Source organism: Protopterus annectens, chromosome 9.part0, assembly GCF_019279795.1.
Source record: "Protopterus annectens isolate FY-2018-M chromosome 9.part0, PAN1.0, whole genome shotgun sequence".
NCBI lineage: Eukaryota > Metazoa > Chordata > Ceratodontiformes > Protopteridae > Protopterus > Protopterus annectens.
Window position 1 is genome coordinate 458,358,004 of NC_056743.1, and position 20,133 is coordinate 458,378,136.

General features: G+C 39.6%; 1 protein-coding gene across 2 annotated transcripts in view; it reads right to left on the bottom strand.

Moving 5' to 3' along the window:
• Positions 1-1,290: 1,290 nt before the first annotated feature.
• Positions 1,291-20,133, bottom strand: part of LOC122811267 (inositol polyphosphate-5-phosphatase A-like) — a 1,048,439-nt gene continuing 1,029,596 nt past the window's right edge. For both annotated transcript variants that reach the window (XM_044082997.1, XM_044082996.1), the window contains 2 exons: positions 17,320-17,387; positions 1,291-2,971 (listed from right to left, as the gene is read on the bottom strand). In XM_044082997.1, the coding sequence (XP_043938932.1) occupies positions 17,355-17,387 (33 nt within the window). In that variant the 3' untranslated portion in view covers positions 1,291-2,971; positions 17,320-17,354. The remainder of the gene's footprint in view (positions 2,972-17,319; positions 17,388-20,133) is intronic.

Sequence of the window (20,133 nt, forward strand, 5' to 3'; positions counted from 1 at the left end):
CATCAGGTTGGTATTGTCTACAACCCCAGATCCTGGGATAAATTCAGAAAATACTTTTTGAGGTTGAGGTAAACCCCAATCTTTCCAAAAATAAGATCATGACACTAAGATGCAATCACACAGTAATTCAGGAGGAAGCATGGATAAAGAGATAGTCCAGGTATGGGGAAAATCTTTATTCCCTTCCCTGGTACCTACAGAAGACAGTTGCTGGAGTACACACATTTGTGAGAACACTGGGAGAGGCAAATAAGCCAAAGGGTAAATCAGAGAACTAAAAGTGAAATAAAAAGATCAGAAAATCAAAGGAATTTCTTGCAGTTGGGGTGAATAAGGATATGCAGCTATACATCCTTCAAATCTAGACAGAGACTAGAAACGTTTGGGGAAGGATGAAAAGAAGAAACATTTGCAGGGAAAGCATCTTGAAAGATGATACTTCCAGAAAGATGCTGAGATGAGAAAGATCCAGAATAGGCCTCCAGATTCCCTCTTTTTCTGGGAATGAGGAAGAGTCTTAAATTTATTTATTTATTTATTGACTTTTTTTAACCGGGTTTGTCCAAATGGGCTTGCGGCCCATTTTCAGTGGAGACCCGAGGAGAAAAGCTCCAGTAGTACATTTTAAAACAAGTATAATTTTAAACAATATTGATATAATAGCACTCTTCTTGACTCTTTAGCTGGAATTTTGCACTCACAATGTGTGCATCCCTGCATCCAACAGCCTTGTGATGATAGGAGATACTGCCAGCCATGCCAGGAGAAGTAGGGCAGTGGATGTATGCTAGCTGGAATTTTGTAAATAACTATATGTCATTTGTATATCAAACTAGCTTGTGCTGAAAACGTATTTGTGAGGTTTGCTTTACTTAAAATGTATCAACAGTGCACCCTGCTAGAATGAAAAGAAATGTACATGTATTACTGTAACTGAATTAAATGCATATGTTTCAGTAGAGAATACTGGGACAGCAGAGGTTAACCAGCTAGCTTACTTTAAGAAAAATAAGGGAAATGTAAACGAGCTGTTAAACCATTAAAACATCACCCCACTGTGCTGAATAGGACTGGAGGTGGTGGGTCTGGAAGAAGCCTTTGTTCATTAGCTCAGTAAAAAGACGGGAAGCCCCAGGCACTGCTATAAACATTTAGATGTGTATCGTAGCCATCTATGCTAAATTCCTGTCTCAGCTTCAAAGGAGGATACTGTGAGAACCTAGAGTCAGGTGACCAGATGAGGTCATTCTGCAAGCCATCTTGGATATTATATTTTACAAGGAGTAATCTCTGAGTATTGAATATTCCATTTTGGGGAACCTGACTAGAAAGACTGCTCATGTATTTCAGTGTGATTTGCTCTATCAAGTAAGTTATTAGGGAATACTAATTTTCCTAGATTCAGTAAGTCACTGTAACAGTAAATCACATGTATATAGTGAAGCTTAGTTTAGAGATTGTTTTTCTTTATTTGTATGAGTCTGTCCATCAATGTTATTTTCAATATTTCCTGTGATTTAAACTCTGTGGTTTACTATAAATATGTATTCAGCATTTTCTTGTTCTTTTATTATTAAATATATTTAAACTTTTCATTGTGGCTGGTCCTTTTTAGAAAATATTTAAGCTTTGCGAGTATTTGCACATATTTATTTGGTGATAACTCTGGGCACTCCTGAAAGCCTTACTGTTTGATCAACATTACCATTTGTACTAGTATTAACTTCACTCAGCATAACTGGATACCCTTTTAAGAGCCATATAGTAAGTAACTGGTGGTAGTGAATCTACCTTATAGTCTGGGCAAAGTTGGTAGAGCGGATAATCTGTGCCAGCCTTTCTCAAGTGTGTGTGTGAAAATTAAATCTCAAAGAGTGTGTGTGTGTCAGCTACTTGAGGCACGGACACAAAGCACTGGTTTCACAGTGCCAGTAGGGAGCCTTATGGGGACCCGGGGAGAGGCAGATAGAGACACCCAGACCGCAGGCTGAGTGGGTGCCCTGTGTGCTCTTAAGGGAAATGATGCCTGATGCAGAGAGGTCTGCATCTGGAAATACTTAGTGAATCAATCTGTATTCCAAGTACACGTCCCTCTCCAGTGTCAGTGGTGAGGATACAGCCTCCTTGATTACTGGCCCAGTGTGGTGATGTCACAAGCCTATACAAGGCATATCAGATATGCAGTAGATTCTGAAACAGTGGTGGCTACCTGTTGTTGTCAGATTCTGAAATCCAGGACTGGCAACTGAAATCTAAGAAAATAAGTTTATATAGGATTTATCTGACACTAAGTTATACTGTGTCAACAAAGTTCCTGTGTCTCATTTACTTCTAATCTCAGTCAGTGATGTCCTGCTGTGTCCTATGAGAAACTTTAGTAGGCAGACACAAACCATGAGTAATGATATATATATATATATATATATATATATATATATATATATATATATATATATATATATATATATATTATACAATAAAATTAGTTACTTCATATGGTACACAGTTCTAATGGTTAATTCTGAAACTACAATTGCAGAAATCCAGAACTAACTAAAAAGAACCACTACCCAAATGTAAAAGCTATGTGAACTCTGACCAGCCCTACCAAAATGTAAAAGCCTTGCGGAGCTCTGACGACTCATAGAAGTCAAGCACCAATAATTGTTTCAGAGAACTTGAAATGTATGTCACTAGAAACATGGTCCTATAAAACCTCTCCAACAAATATCAAATTATTAAAACAATAATACCACTATGAAATATAAAAGCTTATAAAGAGTGCAAACAGCACAGATAATATAACTAATATCCTCTAATACCACCCCCAAAGAGGGTGCATTTGAACCCAGGTCACAGTGTCTTTGGATGCACTGTCATACTTCTCCTGTTGAAGGCTGCCTCTTGATTCACCAACAACTTGCTGACACACAAGTTTCTAGAAGGTCCATCATGTTCCCGCAGGGGTACCCTAGCAAATAAACGCAAAAGTTGTAAATTAGTGGGCTAAAGATAGGAAAGGAGTACTCAGAGAAGGCAACATTATCATACAGATGGCAAAACTCACGACAATTTAAAAAATAGGGAAAATAACATGACAAAGTAACTGTGAAGGAACTGTATAACAAGATTCATTTTATTTATACAACATGAATATACAGACCTACTTTCTGATATAACTTCTAACAAAAATGTTTACATATTTTACAAGTATTCAAGATATGTGAACCTATTCATTAGTAATACAGACAGGATATATATAATCCATGAAAAAGTGGTGAACATTAGTAAGCAGAGATTTTTTTCACTTACACATGGAAAGTCTTTCATTATTCTATGGCACTATACTTTGGCAGATACTGTGAACCATACATAACAGTAATAAATACATAACAGTAACACAAATGAAGGCAATATATACCAAAAATCTTGATGTTAAATATGTTATAACTTGACAAACGTTACTCCAACAGTAAGAATAACAGAATCGGTTCTGAATTATTTACATGACAACTTCACCAGGTGTATACCTATCTTCCAGCTTTGTTTTATTTACCTAAATTTTCATTTTTTACCCTCACCGACATTAATTAGCACCATCAGTGTAATTTTATCACATCAGAAGAGGAATACATTGCATTAAAAATATACATATACAGATTTGAACCATGTTTTTTACATTTCACTGAGCACTGGTTTATGACTTTCTCTATTTTAAAATATTGCTACTATACAGCTTTTTTGTGATATAGTAAAAGACAGACACATATCTTCAACATCCAAAGAAGTCATCATGTCACTGTATTCAGTGATGTGTTTGATAAAGGAGAATATACAATACTTCCTTTGGGGGTCTATATTATAATCTAGAAGATTTAAAACTTTGAATCACTAAAGATCGAACTTTAGTGATCGAAGTCTTAAACCATCGAAACCAAAAAAAAAACGAAATAGTGTGCAGGCAGGGGTCAAGGCCCCCCTGCGCCCCCACACCCCCCTACTTAAATATACCAACTCCGAGAATGCACTACATTGAAGTAAACGGAAATCTCCCTGTATGGAGATTTTCCTTTTAAACATTCGATGTAGTGCGCTTTTGGTATTCTTGTGTCGACAATATCGTATTCGATATTGTCAGACTTTGAGATTTTAATATAGACCCCCCTTTTGATATGTAAAATCAAAGAATTTTTGCTCAACTAGAAAGGCTCCAAAGATACGTTAACAAGAAATGTAAAGGCCTTGAATCATTTAACTATTCTGACAGACAGCAGAGTTCTCCTTTTACTCAGTACCCTACAGTCTGCTCTGAGGTGAACTGGGCCTCACTTTTTGTGCCACAAAAGACCCAATCCTATTTGACCTGTTTCCTTTGCTACACCAGTAGTTCTACATACACCCACACTAGGGACCTAAAGCTATATCAAAAGATAAACAAGACTTACTGGAGAGATAGGTTCCCAGCTCACTGAAAATTCCAACAAATAATGCATGCAAAGGCAGGCATAGGATGCGACAAATGGGAATTGGTCCTTAATGATTTTAATCAAAATGCAACAGCAAAGACAATAAACAGTTGAGCTAAACAGCTTTCATCCATCTCAATACATAGGACTTTTTCAGAACTAAAAACATCTTGAAAAAACTTCATTAAATATATTTTGTCAACTTTCATGGCCACGATACTTCAGCTACTTAAAGGGACCCAAACCCTGTCAAATACATAAAAACGTTACTGACACTTTAAAACCAAATCTCGGTTACTATACATAAATAAATCTCATAAAATACACTCATGCAAAAACAAAACAATACATACAATTTATCAAATATATAAAGTAACCAATACTGAAATATGTTTTAAGAATCCTTATTTTCATTTTTTTATAAAAATGTTTCTTGTGCATAAATAAATGTAAACAAAAATAACTATAACCTTTTCTATATAATACAAATCTCTCCATGATTCGAGACAGGGATCATGGGACACTATGACTCAGTATGGAAAGTTGTTTTGCCAACTGAAGCTAAGAGCTAATTTTCCTCTTGGATTGAAGAATTATATTTCTGTGGTACCAGTATTGAGGCTAAGGGCTGCAAAACTGTAATAGAGCGATTTCTATATAAAGCCATTTTTAAAAAGAAATTCTTCTACTTTTTTTAAATAAGGTTACTTTAAAATAGAAATTCCATTCCCTGTCTGTCCCTCAGAAGTGACGCAAGTCATAAGCGGCAGGTTTAACATGTACTGCATGTGTGCATAGCACTACGCGATTATGACATCATCGTATATCAGTCTAACATACCCACTTCCAGATAAGCAATGCATGAAGAAAAAACAAGGATGTTTTTAAGGAACAGGCTGGATGTATGCTTACTATAACAGAAAGCAGGTATGTAAATAGTTAATTATCAATACTGGCAGTGAAAACTACCTCTTTTAAAAAGTTTTACATTCATTTTCCTACTTAGTGATATGAAAATATGGTTGGCAAAAACATTTTAAGTGCTTGTCAGTCTTAAGCATCTGTGTTTCAGTGTGGCTACCAAATGCATGTAAGGAATATCAGATTTAATTCCTGGTTAGAGTGCAGTCCACTTCAACAGGGAAAAAATTGTCCACTGTAGAATATTTTAAATGAAATCCTTCTTGATTAGAATAACATTTCATTTCACACTTCATCTAGTTCAACATTTTTTCCCCTCTAAATGAAGATAGTTTTATCTATTTTTCTGTTTTAGTCACATCTTGTATTCTAACAGGTCAATCATGATAGTTTTCACAGAATATGAGGAAAGCAACAAAGAAAAAGTGGTGATTCCTACAATGTTAAAATTATTACATCTGCTGCACAATGAAAGGAGGCTACCCATATTAAAGTAATTTGGAATGCATTTGGCAGAGATATATTGAAAACAGTGGAGAAAATGCAATTAACCAATAAGAAAGAGGATGTTGTTAAATACAACTTAAATGTTGGACTGGTATAAATTTGCCGCTAACTTGCTGCTTTAACTACATGCACAGCATGGCAATATTGATTTGTGATAATAAATATGCAATAAGTAGAAAACTCATGAATTATGCTGACAAACGCAACAGTTATAAAAGCTATGCATCTTCAGTGGCTGAAGTATTGATAAAGTAACTTATCTATTTGACAGCCAAATTTATTCCATTTAAAAATCTCAGAAACAAACTGAAACCAAGGCATTCTAGAAAAAAAAACTCAAGCTAATTTATTAACAACTGGGAAATTTATTCCTTCTCTATGACTATCCTGTCCACACAGCAAAACAAGGAAGTTAAGCATTCTTTCAAATAGACAGAACTCTGTCATTCATTTCAAATACTGTGCTGACAAAATGTTTAATACTGTGCTGACAAAATGTTTACACGGTTAGTTTTTGAGCTGTCTTGAAAAAAGTAAAAAATTGCAACTTGATAGAATAAGTATCATGAAAAACCTAACATGATAAAACATTATAATAAACTCTTGAACAAAAATGTAACAGATCCCATTTAGAAACGTAGGGATCTCGGGCACTAAAGGGATCAAGGTCACAAAATGTTAACGTTCTGAGAATAACTATTTTTATCACGTCACTCTTTCAGTCTTGGAATCGGTTCTGATCGATAAACCAGTGTGGTGTTACCAGTGATGTGTCAGCTTGTGTTTGTTACTGCGTGTGTGTGTGTGTGTGTGTGTGTGTGTGTGTGTGTGTGTGTGTGTGTGTATACGCTCATTTCTGTAGGTATGGAGGGGCATATAATGGACCAAGGGATGCTCACTTCTTAGCCAGTACTGTGTACGAATGAAAAAATACTGGTTGTTACTAAACAAAGAATTCTATTATCCATTCCTTACTTGTGACCAGGTGTTCCCAATCTTTTCAATCATAGAAGAACCTGCAACCTGGAAAACTTACTTCAAAATGCAAAACATGATGTAGAAAATTACTTTATACAGCAGTGCACTGACAGAAACCAAGTACTAGTGCTCAGTGAAAGGATGAAACAGAAAATGTTTCGTATTTTTTTTTTAACTGGACTTGAAACACTTCTAATTGAAGAAAAGCAGTTTGAGTTGTTCAGAATTTGATGGCCCTGTGATGTGAATGTATAAAACTCTGACTTTGACCCAGCCAACTAGGTTTCAGGTAACAAGCCTGGACACTACAGAAGGAGGCAAGTGTTGAATGGGAATGACTGATTGAAGCTAGCACTCCCATCGGGGGGAGGAGTCAGGCTGCATTCTGTGCACTACTCCCTTAAGGGATTATGTGACAGGCTATAGAAAATGGTCAAAAGAGGCACAGCTTGCCAAATGGATGGTTATTACTTGAGACTAATGCTGTAGCCACATACACATGCTGACTGTCAGAGGACAAGATTGTAGGGCATGAAAACAAACAAAACAATTAGAGACAGACGCTGACCGTGACCTCACTAGCTTTCCCTCCTCTACAGCTGCCTTGCTTTAAAGGTTGATGGCTCAGATAAGGCAACCTACCGCCCCAGAAACAATGTACTTCTGTGGTTACTGAGAGCCATGCAGAGGGAACAAATAACTTAATAGGTCTAGACAGGTACTGGAGGGGACTAGAAAGCCAAGGCTAGCAAGTGACAACAAAGAAAATAAATAAATGTATAAATAAAATATATCTGCTTACTTGAAATAATGGGCTACCTATTGAAATGTCTGCACTTCATATGCTGGGTACTGACAAGCCAAAAAAAAAAGACTAAAACTAAGGGAGAAAGTACAGTTGTGTACACTTACCATAAATGTAGATGTTCGAGTGTATTCACTGTTGCAGTCATTACATTTGGGGTATCCTGCTGGCAGGTTGCCCTCAGTCGGCCTGAATTCCAAAGTCTTGGGTCCTGCGTCAGTTGCTGTCGCCTCTTCCCTGACGTCAGGTCGTCAGGGGTATAAAAGATGCAGCCAACGCCATTTTATTTAGTTTTTCTTGCCCCAGATGTCAGGTGCCCACAAAACGGTAGGCTAAAATTAGGTAAATGAAACATACATGCACCAAAATCAGTTTTACCTTCCTCTAAAAGCAAATACTCCATCTAGGTTGTCTAGATTAGAGAAGTGAAGATAAGTTCCAGCAGAAGTAAGGGGGATGGCGGTTGGGTAACCTGGACTGCAACAGTGAATACACTCGAACATCTACATTTATGGTAAGTGTACACAACTGTACTATGTTCTTCGTGTTTCACTGCTGCAGTCATTACATTTGGGTTGAGTCCCAAAGCTATGGTTGGGGGGCTGGAGCTAAAAAGCATTAGGAGTGGCTATGAGGCCCTGCAGAACTGCAGTGGCAAAGCCTGCCCTGGATTTAAGAGGCAGACTGTAATGCTTTGTAAAGGTATGCACTGAAGTCCAAGTAGCAGCCTCTAAAATGTCTTTGGTTGGTACTCCCCTGAGAAAGGCTGCAGAAGTGGTTGCAGCTCTGGGTGAATGTGGCCTAATGCCCTTAGGCACTGGTTTTCCATGCTGTGTGTAGCAGAAACTAATGCAGTGACCTATCCACTTTGAAAAAGTCTGCTTGGAGATAGCCTTTCCTTGTGATGCTGCGGCATATGCCACTAGTAATTGTTGTCTCTTTCTGAAAACTTTAGTTTTGTCCAAGTAGAATCTAAGTTGACTGTGTATGTCCAAAGAATGCAGAATTTCTCCCCCTTGTTCTGTGGATTTGGATAAAAAGTTGGCAAATGAATTGTTTGGTTAAGGGATACACTGGATACCACCTTAGGCATAAAGGTAGGGTTTGTTCTCAGAGAGACCCTGTCTGGATAAAAAATGATAAAAGGTTCCACAGTCATGAGAGCCTGTAGCTCTGAAACTCGTCCTGCAGAAGTTATTGCTAGGAGCAGAGCTGTTTTCCAAGATAAGAACTTTATATCCACAGTGGCAGCTGGCTCAAAAGGAGGTAAGGTGAGTTTTTCCAAGACATAATTGAGGTCCCATGCAGGTATTGGCGTTCTCCTTGGAGGCCTTAAGTTTTTGGCTCCTCTGAGGTACTGCCTTAATAAAGGATGAAAAAAGAGTGGTGGCTCTGTATTGTAATGAGCCGAAATGGCAGAGGCATGAATTTTAATTGATGAAAAAGGTAGGCCTTTGTCCAGCATCTCAGTTAAGTATTGTAAAATATGAGGGATATTTGGGACAGCTTTATCAGTTCCTTGAGCTTGGTTCCAAGCACAAAATCTCTTCCATTTCCCAGCATAAGATTTTCTAGTACTAGGCCTTCTGGCTTCTAAAATGACATCCATCACAGCTTTACTGAGAGGTGTGGTATGTATGGCTACATTATCTGCCATGCAGCTAGGTTTAGGGTCCTGAGTTGGCTGTGCAGAATCTGATTGTTTTGCTGGGACAGTAGATGAAGTATTTAAGGTAAGGTCCAGGCTGGGCATTGGGACAAGTTCCTTAAGATCGGATGCCAGTACTGGCATGGCTAGTCTGGGGCAATCAGAATCATTTTTGGTTTCTCCTGCCTGACCTTTAGGAGTACCTTGGGGAGGAGAGGCAGTGGAGGAAAGGCATATACTGATAGGTTTGTCCAGTTGAAAGATAAGGCATCTACTTTCCAAGCTTGTCTGTGATAAGTCTTTGTGCAGAATCTTTTTAGTTGATTGTTTTGAGGGGAGGCAAATAGATCTATGTCCGGGCGTCCCCATTTCTTTGTAAACATGCTGAAGACTTGTGGATCCAGGTGCCACTAGTGGGGATCCATGAGGTTTCTGCTTAGTTCGTCTGCCAGAGTATTTTCCTTTCCTGGCAGGAATTGTGCCTGCAGATGAACTTCGTAAGTCAATGTTGTGTCCCATAAAGCCATGGCTTGTCTGCACAGGGGATAGGAATGAGTGCCCCCCTGCTTGTTTATGTACCACATGACCGTGGTGTTGTCTGTCTTTATCAGTAGTTGTCCCAGATGAAGTAGGTCCTTGAAGGCTGTCAGAGCATTTTGAACAGCTAGCATCTCTTTTTGATTGATATGTCGATGCTTTTGGTTTGTGGACCAGGTGCCCTGAATGCCTCTTCCTGCCATGTGTGCCCCCCAGGCATAATCTGAAGCATCTGACGTTAGGCTCTGCCTGGCTGGTGTTAGCGAGAATGGCTGTCTCTTGTTTTGATGACAAGCCTTTGTCCACCAGCGAAACTCCTGTTGAAGGCAGGGAATTAGAGTAATCATGGTTTCCAGACTGTGGAAATACTGTGTCCAGACACTTTTTAGGTACCACTAAATTTTCCTCATATGCAGTCTTGCATATGGAATTAATAAGATGCAGGATGCCATGAAGCCCAAAGCCTGCAGAATTTTTCTTGCAAATAACTGGGCCTTTGTTGCCATTTCCTTGAAATAGATAGTCAGTTGCCTTTGTTTGTCTGGAGTGAGATAAGCCATCTGGGCAGTTGTATTTAAGCTTGCACCCAGGAATATTATCTCTTGAGAGGGTACTAGTTTTGATTTCTTTTTGTTGACTGTGTACCCTAGGCATGTTAAAAGTCTTATCACAAACGTCAGATGCTGTAGTAGAATGTCCTTGTTCTCTGCTTGTATGAGGCAGTCGTCCAAGTAAGGATATATTTGTATTCCTCTTTGTCTGCAGTAAGCAATTTCTGGTGCCAGGCACTTTGTGAAGACCCTGGGTGCAGAAGATAAGCCAAAGGGCAGTGCAGAGAATTGGTAATGCTTTGAGCCAGCCTTGAATCTGAGGTATCTTCTGCATGATTGTCTGATTGGGACATGCAGATATGCCTCTTTTAGGTCTAAATTCACGAGCCAAGCCTTGCTGCCCAGCATGGGCAGAAGCTGCTGCAAGGTCAACATCTTGAATTTTGGTATATCCAGGAAAGTGTTTAGAGTAGATAGGTCCAGTACTGGTCTCCATGCTTTGTCCTTTCTGAGTACCAATAACAGTCTTGAGTAAAATCCTTGTCCCTGCTCTTGCTGTGGCACTTGTTGAATAGCCATCATGTCCATGAGAGCTGTGACTTGTTTTTGAGCCTCTGCCCATTGATTTTTTTGGCAGGTCTGGCCATCTGTTTGCCCTTGGCAGGGTATGGAAATGAAACTTGTAGCCTTGTGACATTATGTCTAGAACCCATTTGTCCTGGGTTATAATGTGCCAATTTTGAGAAAAAAGTGCTAGTTTTCCCCCTAAGGGTGCTGCCAGAAGATAAGTGCTTGGTGCAAGCAGGGGGAAGTCATTGGGACTGTTTCCTGTATGATTGTGCTTTGTCTTCTCCACCTCTGGAGGTAGAAGCACTCCACTGTTTAGACCTGTAGGATCCTTGCGATTGTGACCTGCCTCTAGGGTGTCTGGATCTGCCCCTTTGAGGTCTGTCTGAGACTGGAAAGGACCAGTTCTTGGTAGGCCAGTGTCTGCTAAATCTAGGCAGCTGTACCTGTAAGAAATCCTTGACCATTTGCATAGATTTAGCTTTGTCCTCCATTTTCTTTAACAACTCTTCCGCCTTAACACCAAACAAGGTATTGTGTTATAAGGGAGCATCTAATAATTTTGCTTTAACATGGTCAGGTAGATTTTGTTCCTTTAACCAAGCATGTCTCCTAATGACAGAACCCGTAACAGCGGCCCTGCAGGAGGCCTCCAGAGAATCAAACCCACATTGCAAAGTATGCTTTCCAACTTGTTCAGCTGCATGCAATAAATCCTGTATTTCTTTGTTTTCTGCACATTCAGAATTTGCCATCATTTTCTGTTTAAGCAGTGTCATGATATATTGCTGATATTTAAGCATATGAAACTGGCAATTTAAGGCCCTTATAGCCAAAGTAGCAGATGTGTAAATCTTTTTTCCCCATCTATCCAGTGCGCTGGAATCCCTGTCAGAGGGGGTAGGGTTTTTTGCAGTAGAAGCCTTGACCCCTTTTGGACCCTGAGAAATTGTTTCTGGGTCTGCAGTAGGGTTTTTGAAAAGGAATTTATGAGAGTCAGGGACCCTGCAGTATCTGTCCGGCTTAACAGGAGCTGGAGGTAAAGAGTCAGGGGTCAGACTAGACTCCGAGAACACATCATCTACAATGTCCATCACAGGTGGAATAGCTAGAGGCCTGTGTTGAGGTACTAAAAGGAAGTCTCTGAGCCTTTTCTTAAATTCTGAAAAGTCTTGGATCTCCCAGTGGAAGTGCTCCCTCATGGTATGCAAGATTTCCCCAAAAGAGTAGTCCTCAGGAAAAGAAGCTGAAGGAATTGTTTCTTCAGCATCAGAATCCTCATAGGGGGGAATAGAATATTCCTGATCAGAAGAGGAATCAGAAGAAATGGAAACCTGATCTGAAGATTCATATTCTGTCTCTTGCCTAGGCCTCTTATCAGGAGGGGGATGGGAACCCCTGATCAAGGTAATTAAGTCTTCGGCCATTTTGAGCTTCTGTTTTCTGGGCATGGAGGCCTATCCTTGTGGCTGTTGAACTTGTTTCTTTGCCTTTAAAGGTGTTTTGTATTTGTCTTTGAAGTCGGTTTAATATACAATTGTTTAGGTCTGAAAACACCCTCAGAAGCTGATGCCTGCTCAGCGGCTCCGGACCCATCTGAGGGAATAATCTCCGAGGCTCCAATACATTGAGTTTCCAGCTGCCTGGCCAACTCCACGTGGGAGTCGGTAGTGGCCTGTGACTCTAAAGTAGCGTGTGTCAGGGGTTGCGAAAGCGCCTCACTGAGAACCGGCGACTTGCTTAGGAGAAGCTTTGTCGTCAGTTTTGGACCTCGGTTGCCTGTCTTTTTCTTTTTCTTTGCGTTTTTTGTGAACTCCGGTAGTCGGATGGCTGTCCAACAACATTGTATAATTAAATCTTCTCCCAAAATAGCTTAATGCAAAATCGTACCGACGCTTAATAGTGCGTTGGTTAAATCTAGCACAAAACCGACAACTAGCAACTTCGTGGTCAGGGCCTAGGCAAGGAATACAGTAAGAATGAAAGTCCTTATGAGGTATTTGCCCAAAGTTTCCCCAACAGGGTACTTAGCTTTTAATGAAGACTTCGGATCTGAAACTCGAACACAAAAATCTCAGGAGTCGGCCGACCGGCACTTGCGAACTGTTTCTGCTTCGGGCACCGCGTGGCAAGAAAGACTGAATAAAATGGTGTCGGCTGCATCTTTTATACCCCTGACGACCTGACATCAGGGAAGAGGTGACAGCAACCGACACAAGACCCAAGACTTTGGAATTCAGGCAGACTGAGGGCAACCTGCCAGCAGGATAACCCAAATGTAATGACTGCAACAGTGAAACACGAAGAACATCAGCAAATCTCGAAGATCGCTCCCACACATCCCAACTTATATATATTAATTCCAAGATCAGCATACTGCAGAGAAAAAGGAATATTTTGGAAAATGGCTATCTTAGTATATGTAAGTCCATTTCTTCCGTTATTCAGTCTCCTTGTTTCAGGACTCCCTCTACGGAGTCCTGAAATTTCAAATGGTTACCAAATATTGCCCTTTCTCTAAATGTTAGATTTTACCATGTATCTTGCCTCCAGAAATAAAATTATTATTATTATTTATTGTTCGTTGAACAGAAAAGCCTCACTAAGGCTATTTATGGGGTGTACCCAGAAAGAAAGTGTCCAGCTACACAAATCAGTAAATTAGAAGAGTAAATAGGACTTGAAAAAAGCACAATATGTCTGTGCAGCTGCTGCAAAGTATTATACCAAGTAGGTAAAGTATGAGAGTAAAATACGAAATAAACTAAATAGCTCAAAACGAATGCACCTTGTGTATTGTTAGGCAACATCAATTAGGAGTACTAAAGCAAGGAACATCTCCATACTCAAAGAATAAATGTGATAAAGATACTCATGCTGCAGTAATAGAGATATAAGAAGACATGTAGAAGAGTGCAGGAGACCTTAGCCTTGTTATGTTACATGCTGCTATTGTGATGTGTTAGAAATATAAACGCCACTTTGTATTAGCACAGCACAGCACCCTTAGGACAATAGTGTACTGCAAACTGGCAGAAGGACATCTGAATAAGTAAAAGTGCGTGATGGGAAATGAGTAATTTATTGTGAGTAATCATGGGGGAAGAAGGAGGCAGGCTGCCCTTCCTGGGGGATGAGGACTGGGATGAGACAGAAAGATGAAAGGCACTAACAGCGCCCTTGTACACGGAGGGGGTCGAAACAACAGACTGGTCAATTAGCCTTGCTGGCAACAAGTTAGCAGACTTTATACAAAATGGGGACTGTTAATTGAACAACATGGATTTTCAGTACAGAAGATCTTGACACAGCATAACACTTCATTTTAAGGAATGGGTCACAAGGGATGAGCACTATGCAAGAGCAGTGAATACAGTGGTACTTAACTTCTACAAGACATCCAATGGCTCCACACTGGAGATTGCTTTGGCAACTCAAAGTAGTATGGATGATACTCAAATCACAACACAGCTTAAGAGATGGACAAGAAGGAGGAAGCAGACAGTAACGTAGAGGGAGTAAAACAAGGAAATGAAAGTCATGTTTCAAACATTGTTCATGATTGGACTAACAAACAAAGACAACTTGTCACCAAAACAGGGGATGTGTTACTCAATGGAGAGACTCACCCTACACAAAAATAAAATGTATGTATGCACACTTGAGGAGAGAAGACAAAGGTTACAGCTGGGTATAGTGCAGAATTACAAAGAGGGTAGGTTATGTACCCTATAACGATGAGGTAAATGTTATTTATTAACGTATTTGTGTTTTCTTAACTGGACTATGTGGTTGAGAAAGGGCCATGTGCAGCAGAGGGCTGGGGGGGGGGGGGGTATAGAAACCCAAAAATAATGTAACAGATCATTAAATGATTATACAAAATTGATAACGGTTAAACTACAAAGTTACAAAAATGAGCTGAAAAGGTTGGAAATGGCAAACAGAAGGGGAATCAAGCAGTCCAGAATGAACACAAGGAAGTGTTAATTCACAGATAGGGTTACAAGATCAAGAAATTTTACCACAAGAAATTGTAGAGGAAAGGGTCCTTCGAAGGGCATGGTGTATGTGATTAATGTAAAATGAGGTATAAAAATATCACAGGAAATTATATCTGTCCTATAACACAGATAACACAAATGTATATCTTCTCTCAGCCATGCATGCCACTGGGAACTTTTTCTTACAGAGCTGAATCATGTGAAACTGTTCTGTGATTTCACTTTCTCAAAACACAGTTTCACCAAGTAAAATATGATTGCCCCTAGAAAAGCACAGGCCTTCAAAGATTTCTTTACCTTACAGTTACCTCTTATTCGGGTAAGACTGCCAGGACCACATGTGGATAGTTTAGTATAGCAAACCAATCAGCATGTATTAGAAGGTGGGAAAGCATCACAATACCTATGAAAAACCCATGCAGACAAAGAAGACCCATGCAAAGCCACAGAGACGGTGACCAGAGGTCAGAACTGAATACCAGACCATGGAGCTGTAAGGCAGACATCTTACCATTAAGCCTCTTTGTTGTCCATGCCTTTTCCAGTCCAGTATTCCAGAACTAATTTTTACATATCAAATTTCTACCTGTGCCGACATATTTTAAATGTGTTAGTCACTGATTTCTTCACTGCACTTTAAGTTTTTTTACAGAAACTGAAAACAGTTTTGATTGCATTTGTTAGAGATCTAGTGCTTAATTTAGGAAATCATTACTTGACCTTTATCTCTTTGCTGCAGATAATAAATCCATAACTATGGCCCATAAAAACTGAGTTTGAAGACTGAACCTGGTAACTGGAGGATCTAGATAGGAAGGGGTGAAAGTGATTGGCTGCTCACCTACCTAATATTGTGCATGTGTATGTGTGTATGTGGGCGGGCTAGAGCAATACCTAGCAGGTGGTTGAGCCACAAGAGGGCATACAGCATAAAAAAAATTCTAAGCCAATCATACATGATAACCTGCCACCATGTGACTCTTACCCTCCAGTGTCTGATATAACACCAGGTAAGATGAAGAGAACAAACTGACCTATAGGACCTCTGGTTTGTAACAAAAAATCCAGGTATATGTCAACAGCTTCAGTCAGGGGACCCCCACTTGCAACCACCGGCCTGCAAAGAGGGTTTTCTCTATTTTTCTGTGGCTTAGGGATTCCAAGGAATTCAGGCAAGTGGAGGGAAGGTGTCTGTAGATAGTCAAAAAAGTTATCCGTTAACAAACCATCATCATAAAGTGCAGTCAAGGCCGTGTACCAGTTGTACGATGCCTTAATCTCTTTTAAAGTTACAGATTCATAACAGTTAGTGTCACTCAACATTTCTTCTATCCTCTGGTTATAGTTGCTGGTATCAGTAACAACAATATACCCAGCCTTCATAACCCATCGAGACTTTTTAACAACACAGAATATATGCAACATATCACAGTGTATCTGTGCTTTCCTGATGACATCTTTATTGTGTGGAAAGGAGACAGTGCTAAATTAGAAGACTTTATCAACTATCTGAATCAAACCACCAGCTTCCTGCATTTCACCTCTTCCTACAGCCTCCTATGCAGATTACTAAAGACTTGGTCCAAGGTAAAATTGACACAGATCTTTACAGAAAACCTACCAGAGTAAACCTTCTGCTACATAATAAAAGTCTCCATCCCACCAGGACAAAATATAATATTGTTAAGTCCCAGGTCTACAGGTTGGCCAGGATCACCACAAAAATGGAACCCTTCCTTTTTGTGTTTTAATAAAGGATATTCCATTTTTAACTCAACTGTGGATTATCTACTATTTTATTATTTTGTAGTACATATTTTACAGTTTGATTTTTATTAGTGAACTAGGTGAATAACATATTTTAAGGAGTAACTTCACAACCGCCACACTACAAACTTTCTGCTTGGTTTGTTTTTGACCGAGTACAGGTTGTATACAGGGTTTTCTGAGACTTTGAAGGATACCACGGATTTTTCTTTCTAACAGTAAACCATTATGAATAAATAAGTACTGTAACCAATCAAAACAAATAGAACCAACCAGTTATAAAAATACATCATAAGGGTGAGGAGTGCAGTTAGTCAAAAGTAATAGTTAAGGATGTGTTTAAGTTATGTACCACTGCTTTGATGGAAGTCATTATATTTACTTTCATGAGAGATGCATGCACTACACAAACAGGACATGATTCTCAGGCCAGTGCTGAAGCTGTAACTGAAGTGGACAAAGAAAACACCTGTCTCGTCATCATCTGGAAATAGATGTGGGACATAACAATGCGTAAAGAAAGAGTTTAAATAGAAATGCAGAAAAAAGTATTATTTATATGCTTTACCAAAAAAGTTTCCAGATTTTCTTTTTGTAGTGCCTTTAAGTCTGTAACCGAAAGAAGAGGAAAATTGGCTGAAAAACAGAAATCAAATGAAATTGTTAATCTAAAAAACATGTAAAACAACAAATACTATAATACATTTTAATCTTTTTTAACTGATGTCAACAATTTCAATGCGGGGTGGGGGGCTATCAGAACTTTATTCCTTCTGCTTTCCATTCTGCCAGTTCCACTTCTGTTCTTTTTTAGGTGTTAAGAAATATCCACATTCCACAAATAGTGATGAATTTTACATACTTATTTACTACATATTTGATTTCTTTGGATGTCATACCTAGAAAGAATGAGCCCTGATATAAAAAGAAAGAACAAGGACCAATTCTTCTTCTGCCTATGTACAGGACAATTATTCTATGAAACAATTCCTGTAATGCCGCTGCCACAGTAGCATAACACAAGGCCTACTCTTAGAAGGTGGACTTCTCTTTACCACTGACATTAAAAGTCAGACACTGTGGAAAAAAAATGTCATTTTGAGAACCAAAGCACTACACAAATCAGACTTTGCAGGAAAAAATGGTAGTCCAGTCCTTCAACCTCAGCATACATTTCCCATGCAAAATCGAGTTTGATCAGCTTTTCAAAGCTCTGTATTTTGTATGGGAATAAAGGGTACAATTCTGGAACCACTGGAAGTATGGGAATGGCTTTGGGAGGCGGACATGGGAGGTCATCCTCTTTCAACCCTATCAGCATTTTCCCTGCATAATTACTGGTTATTTATTTACTTGTTAACCACATTTGTGGGCTGATCCACAGACCTCTTTCAGACAGTGGGTTCCAACACACCACCATAGTCAGTAGCCAGCCATACCCAACTACCCCTCCTCAACATTCTTCTTTATTTCCATTTACAGTGATCATCTATACATTGGTTGGACATGAAGTAGGCAAGCAGAAGGAAATGCCTTCCTGGTAATATTTTTTCATTTTATATTTGTGTTGTGCAAATTTTTTGCCATCTGATTTTGAACTTTCACTTGTCTCCCTTCAGAGAATCAATTTAGTAATATATATCACCTCCTTCCTGGTAGTACTTTGAAAAGAAAAACAGAAAATAACACGTGACTATTCACCATAGTCGTATCTTTGATGTGGCACTTTGTACTTGGTAGAATCCTTTGGTGCTTGTCAGTGTAAATTCTTTTATGTCTCACTAAAATCTCATGTTCCCATGCTCAGGGCACATGTGACCCCTCTAGCCCTACACAGCTTCCCTGTGCTGTGGTGAAATGGCATGCTCACATATCAGATATTTCCAAACACAATTTATTCTGCTTGTACCAAATTATACTGTTTGACAAAGTTCACAGAATAACATGCTTAAAAGTTTACTTACAGAAGTCCTACTGCCATGATATTGGCCCCAAAAATGTACTCCTAAACCTGTGATGACAAGTCCTGCCAGGCAAAGAAGAGCACATGTGTGTCCATGTCTAGACTATCAATATAGGCCCAATTTGTGTGAAACGACCTATAGGAATATCTTCAGTTTTATCTGTTGAGCTTCTCTTGACTCAAGGTAGAAGACAGAGGAGTAAACTGCCCTGATTTCATGTTTGACCACTAAGGAAAAGCAGGGATCTCAAGGCATCATACCATCAGAGTAGCCTGGGCACAATCATACTTTGGGTGCACCAACATAACGATGGACAATGTTGATACAATGGAACGCATCCCCAAGGTGGTTGCCATGTGGTGAACATCTCATGCTATTATCATCATCAGAAAAGGACCAGGTGTAAATATGATCCATTGCCAGCTGAGTGACATCTCAACTTGAGAAGAGAGACCAACTCAAGGATGGACTTTGCACACAAACTGAATGTGCTGCATAAAAAGCAGAGAATGTAGATACTAAGTGTCCCCTCCTTATTCAACGCAAGATGTCACTTACTGCATGGCCACAGACACATGTGCCCCCCCTCCCCCCTTTAAGTTTGGGAGGAGAAAGGATTTCAGAGATGTGTTATTTTGGTGAAATTACTTGGACAATTTTAAACCACAACCCACTGAAATTAGTGTTTGCCATCAAAACAGCATAGTTACAGTAGAAGTACAGTTTTGTACCTACCATAAATGTAGATGTTCGAGTGTTCACACTGCTGCAGTCATCAAACTTGGGTTGTCTGCCATCAGGCGGTCCCGCAGTCGGCCCGAGTTCCAAAGTCCTGGTCTGGCGTCAGTTGCTGTCGCTTCTTCCTTGACATCAGTGCGACAGGGGTATAAAAGAGGCAGCCGACGCCATCTTCTTCAGTTTTTCTTGCCCCAGATGTCAGGTGCCCCCAAATAGGAAGGCAATACATAATCCTAAGTAAATTACATAAGTAGAAAACAATAGCTACAGATGTAAGTAAATACACCATATAGAAATACATCTTAGAGATTGTATAAACAGAGAGCTGTAGGTAAAACCCAGGTAAGAAGAGGGGAGGGTAACCCGGACTGCAGCAGTGTGAACACTCGGGCATCTACATTTATGGTAGGTATAAAACTGTACTATGTTCATCATGTTACACTGCTGCAGTCATCACACTTGAGTTGAATCCCAAAGCTAAGGCTGGGCGGTTGGTACTAAACGGGGTTTGGATTAGCTAGTAGGCCCTGCAAAACTGCAGTGGCAAAGCCAGCTCTGGTTTTTGAGTATAGAGGTAAGTGGTAGTGCTTAGTGAAGGTGTGCATTGAACTCAAGTTGCAGCTTCCAAAATATCCTTGGTTGGTTCCCCTCTGAGGAAGGCTCATGTTGCTGTAGCCCTG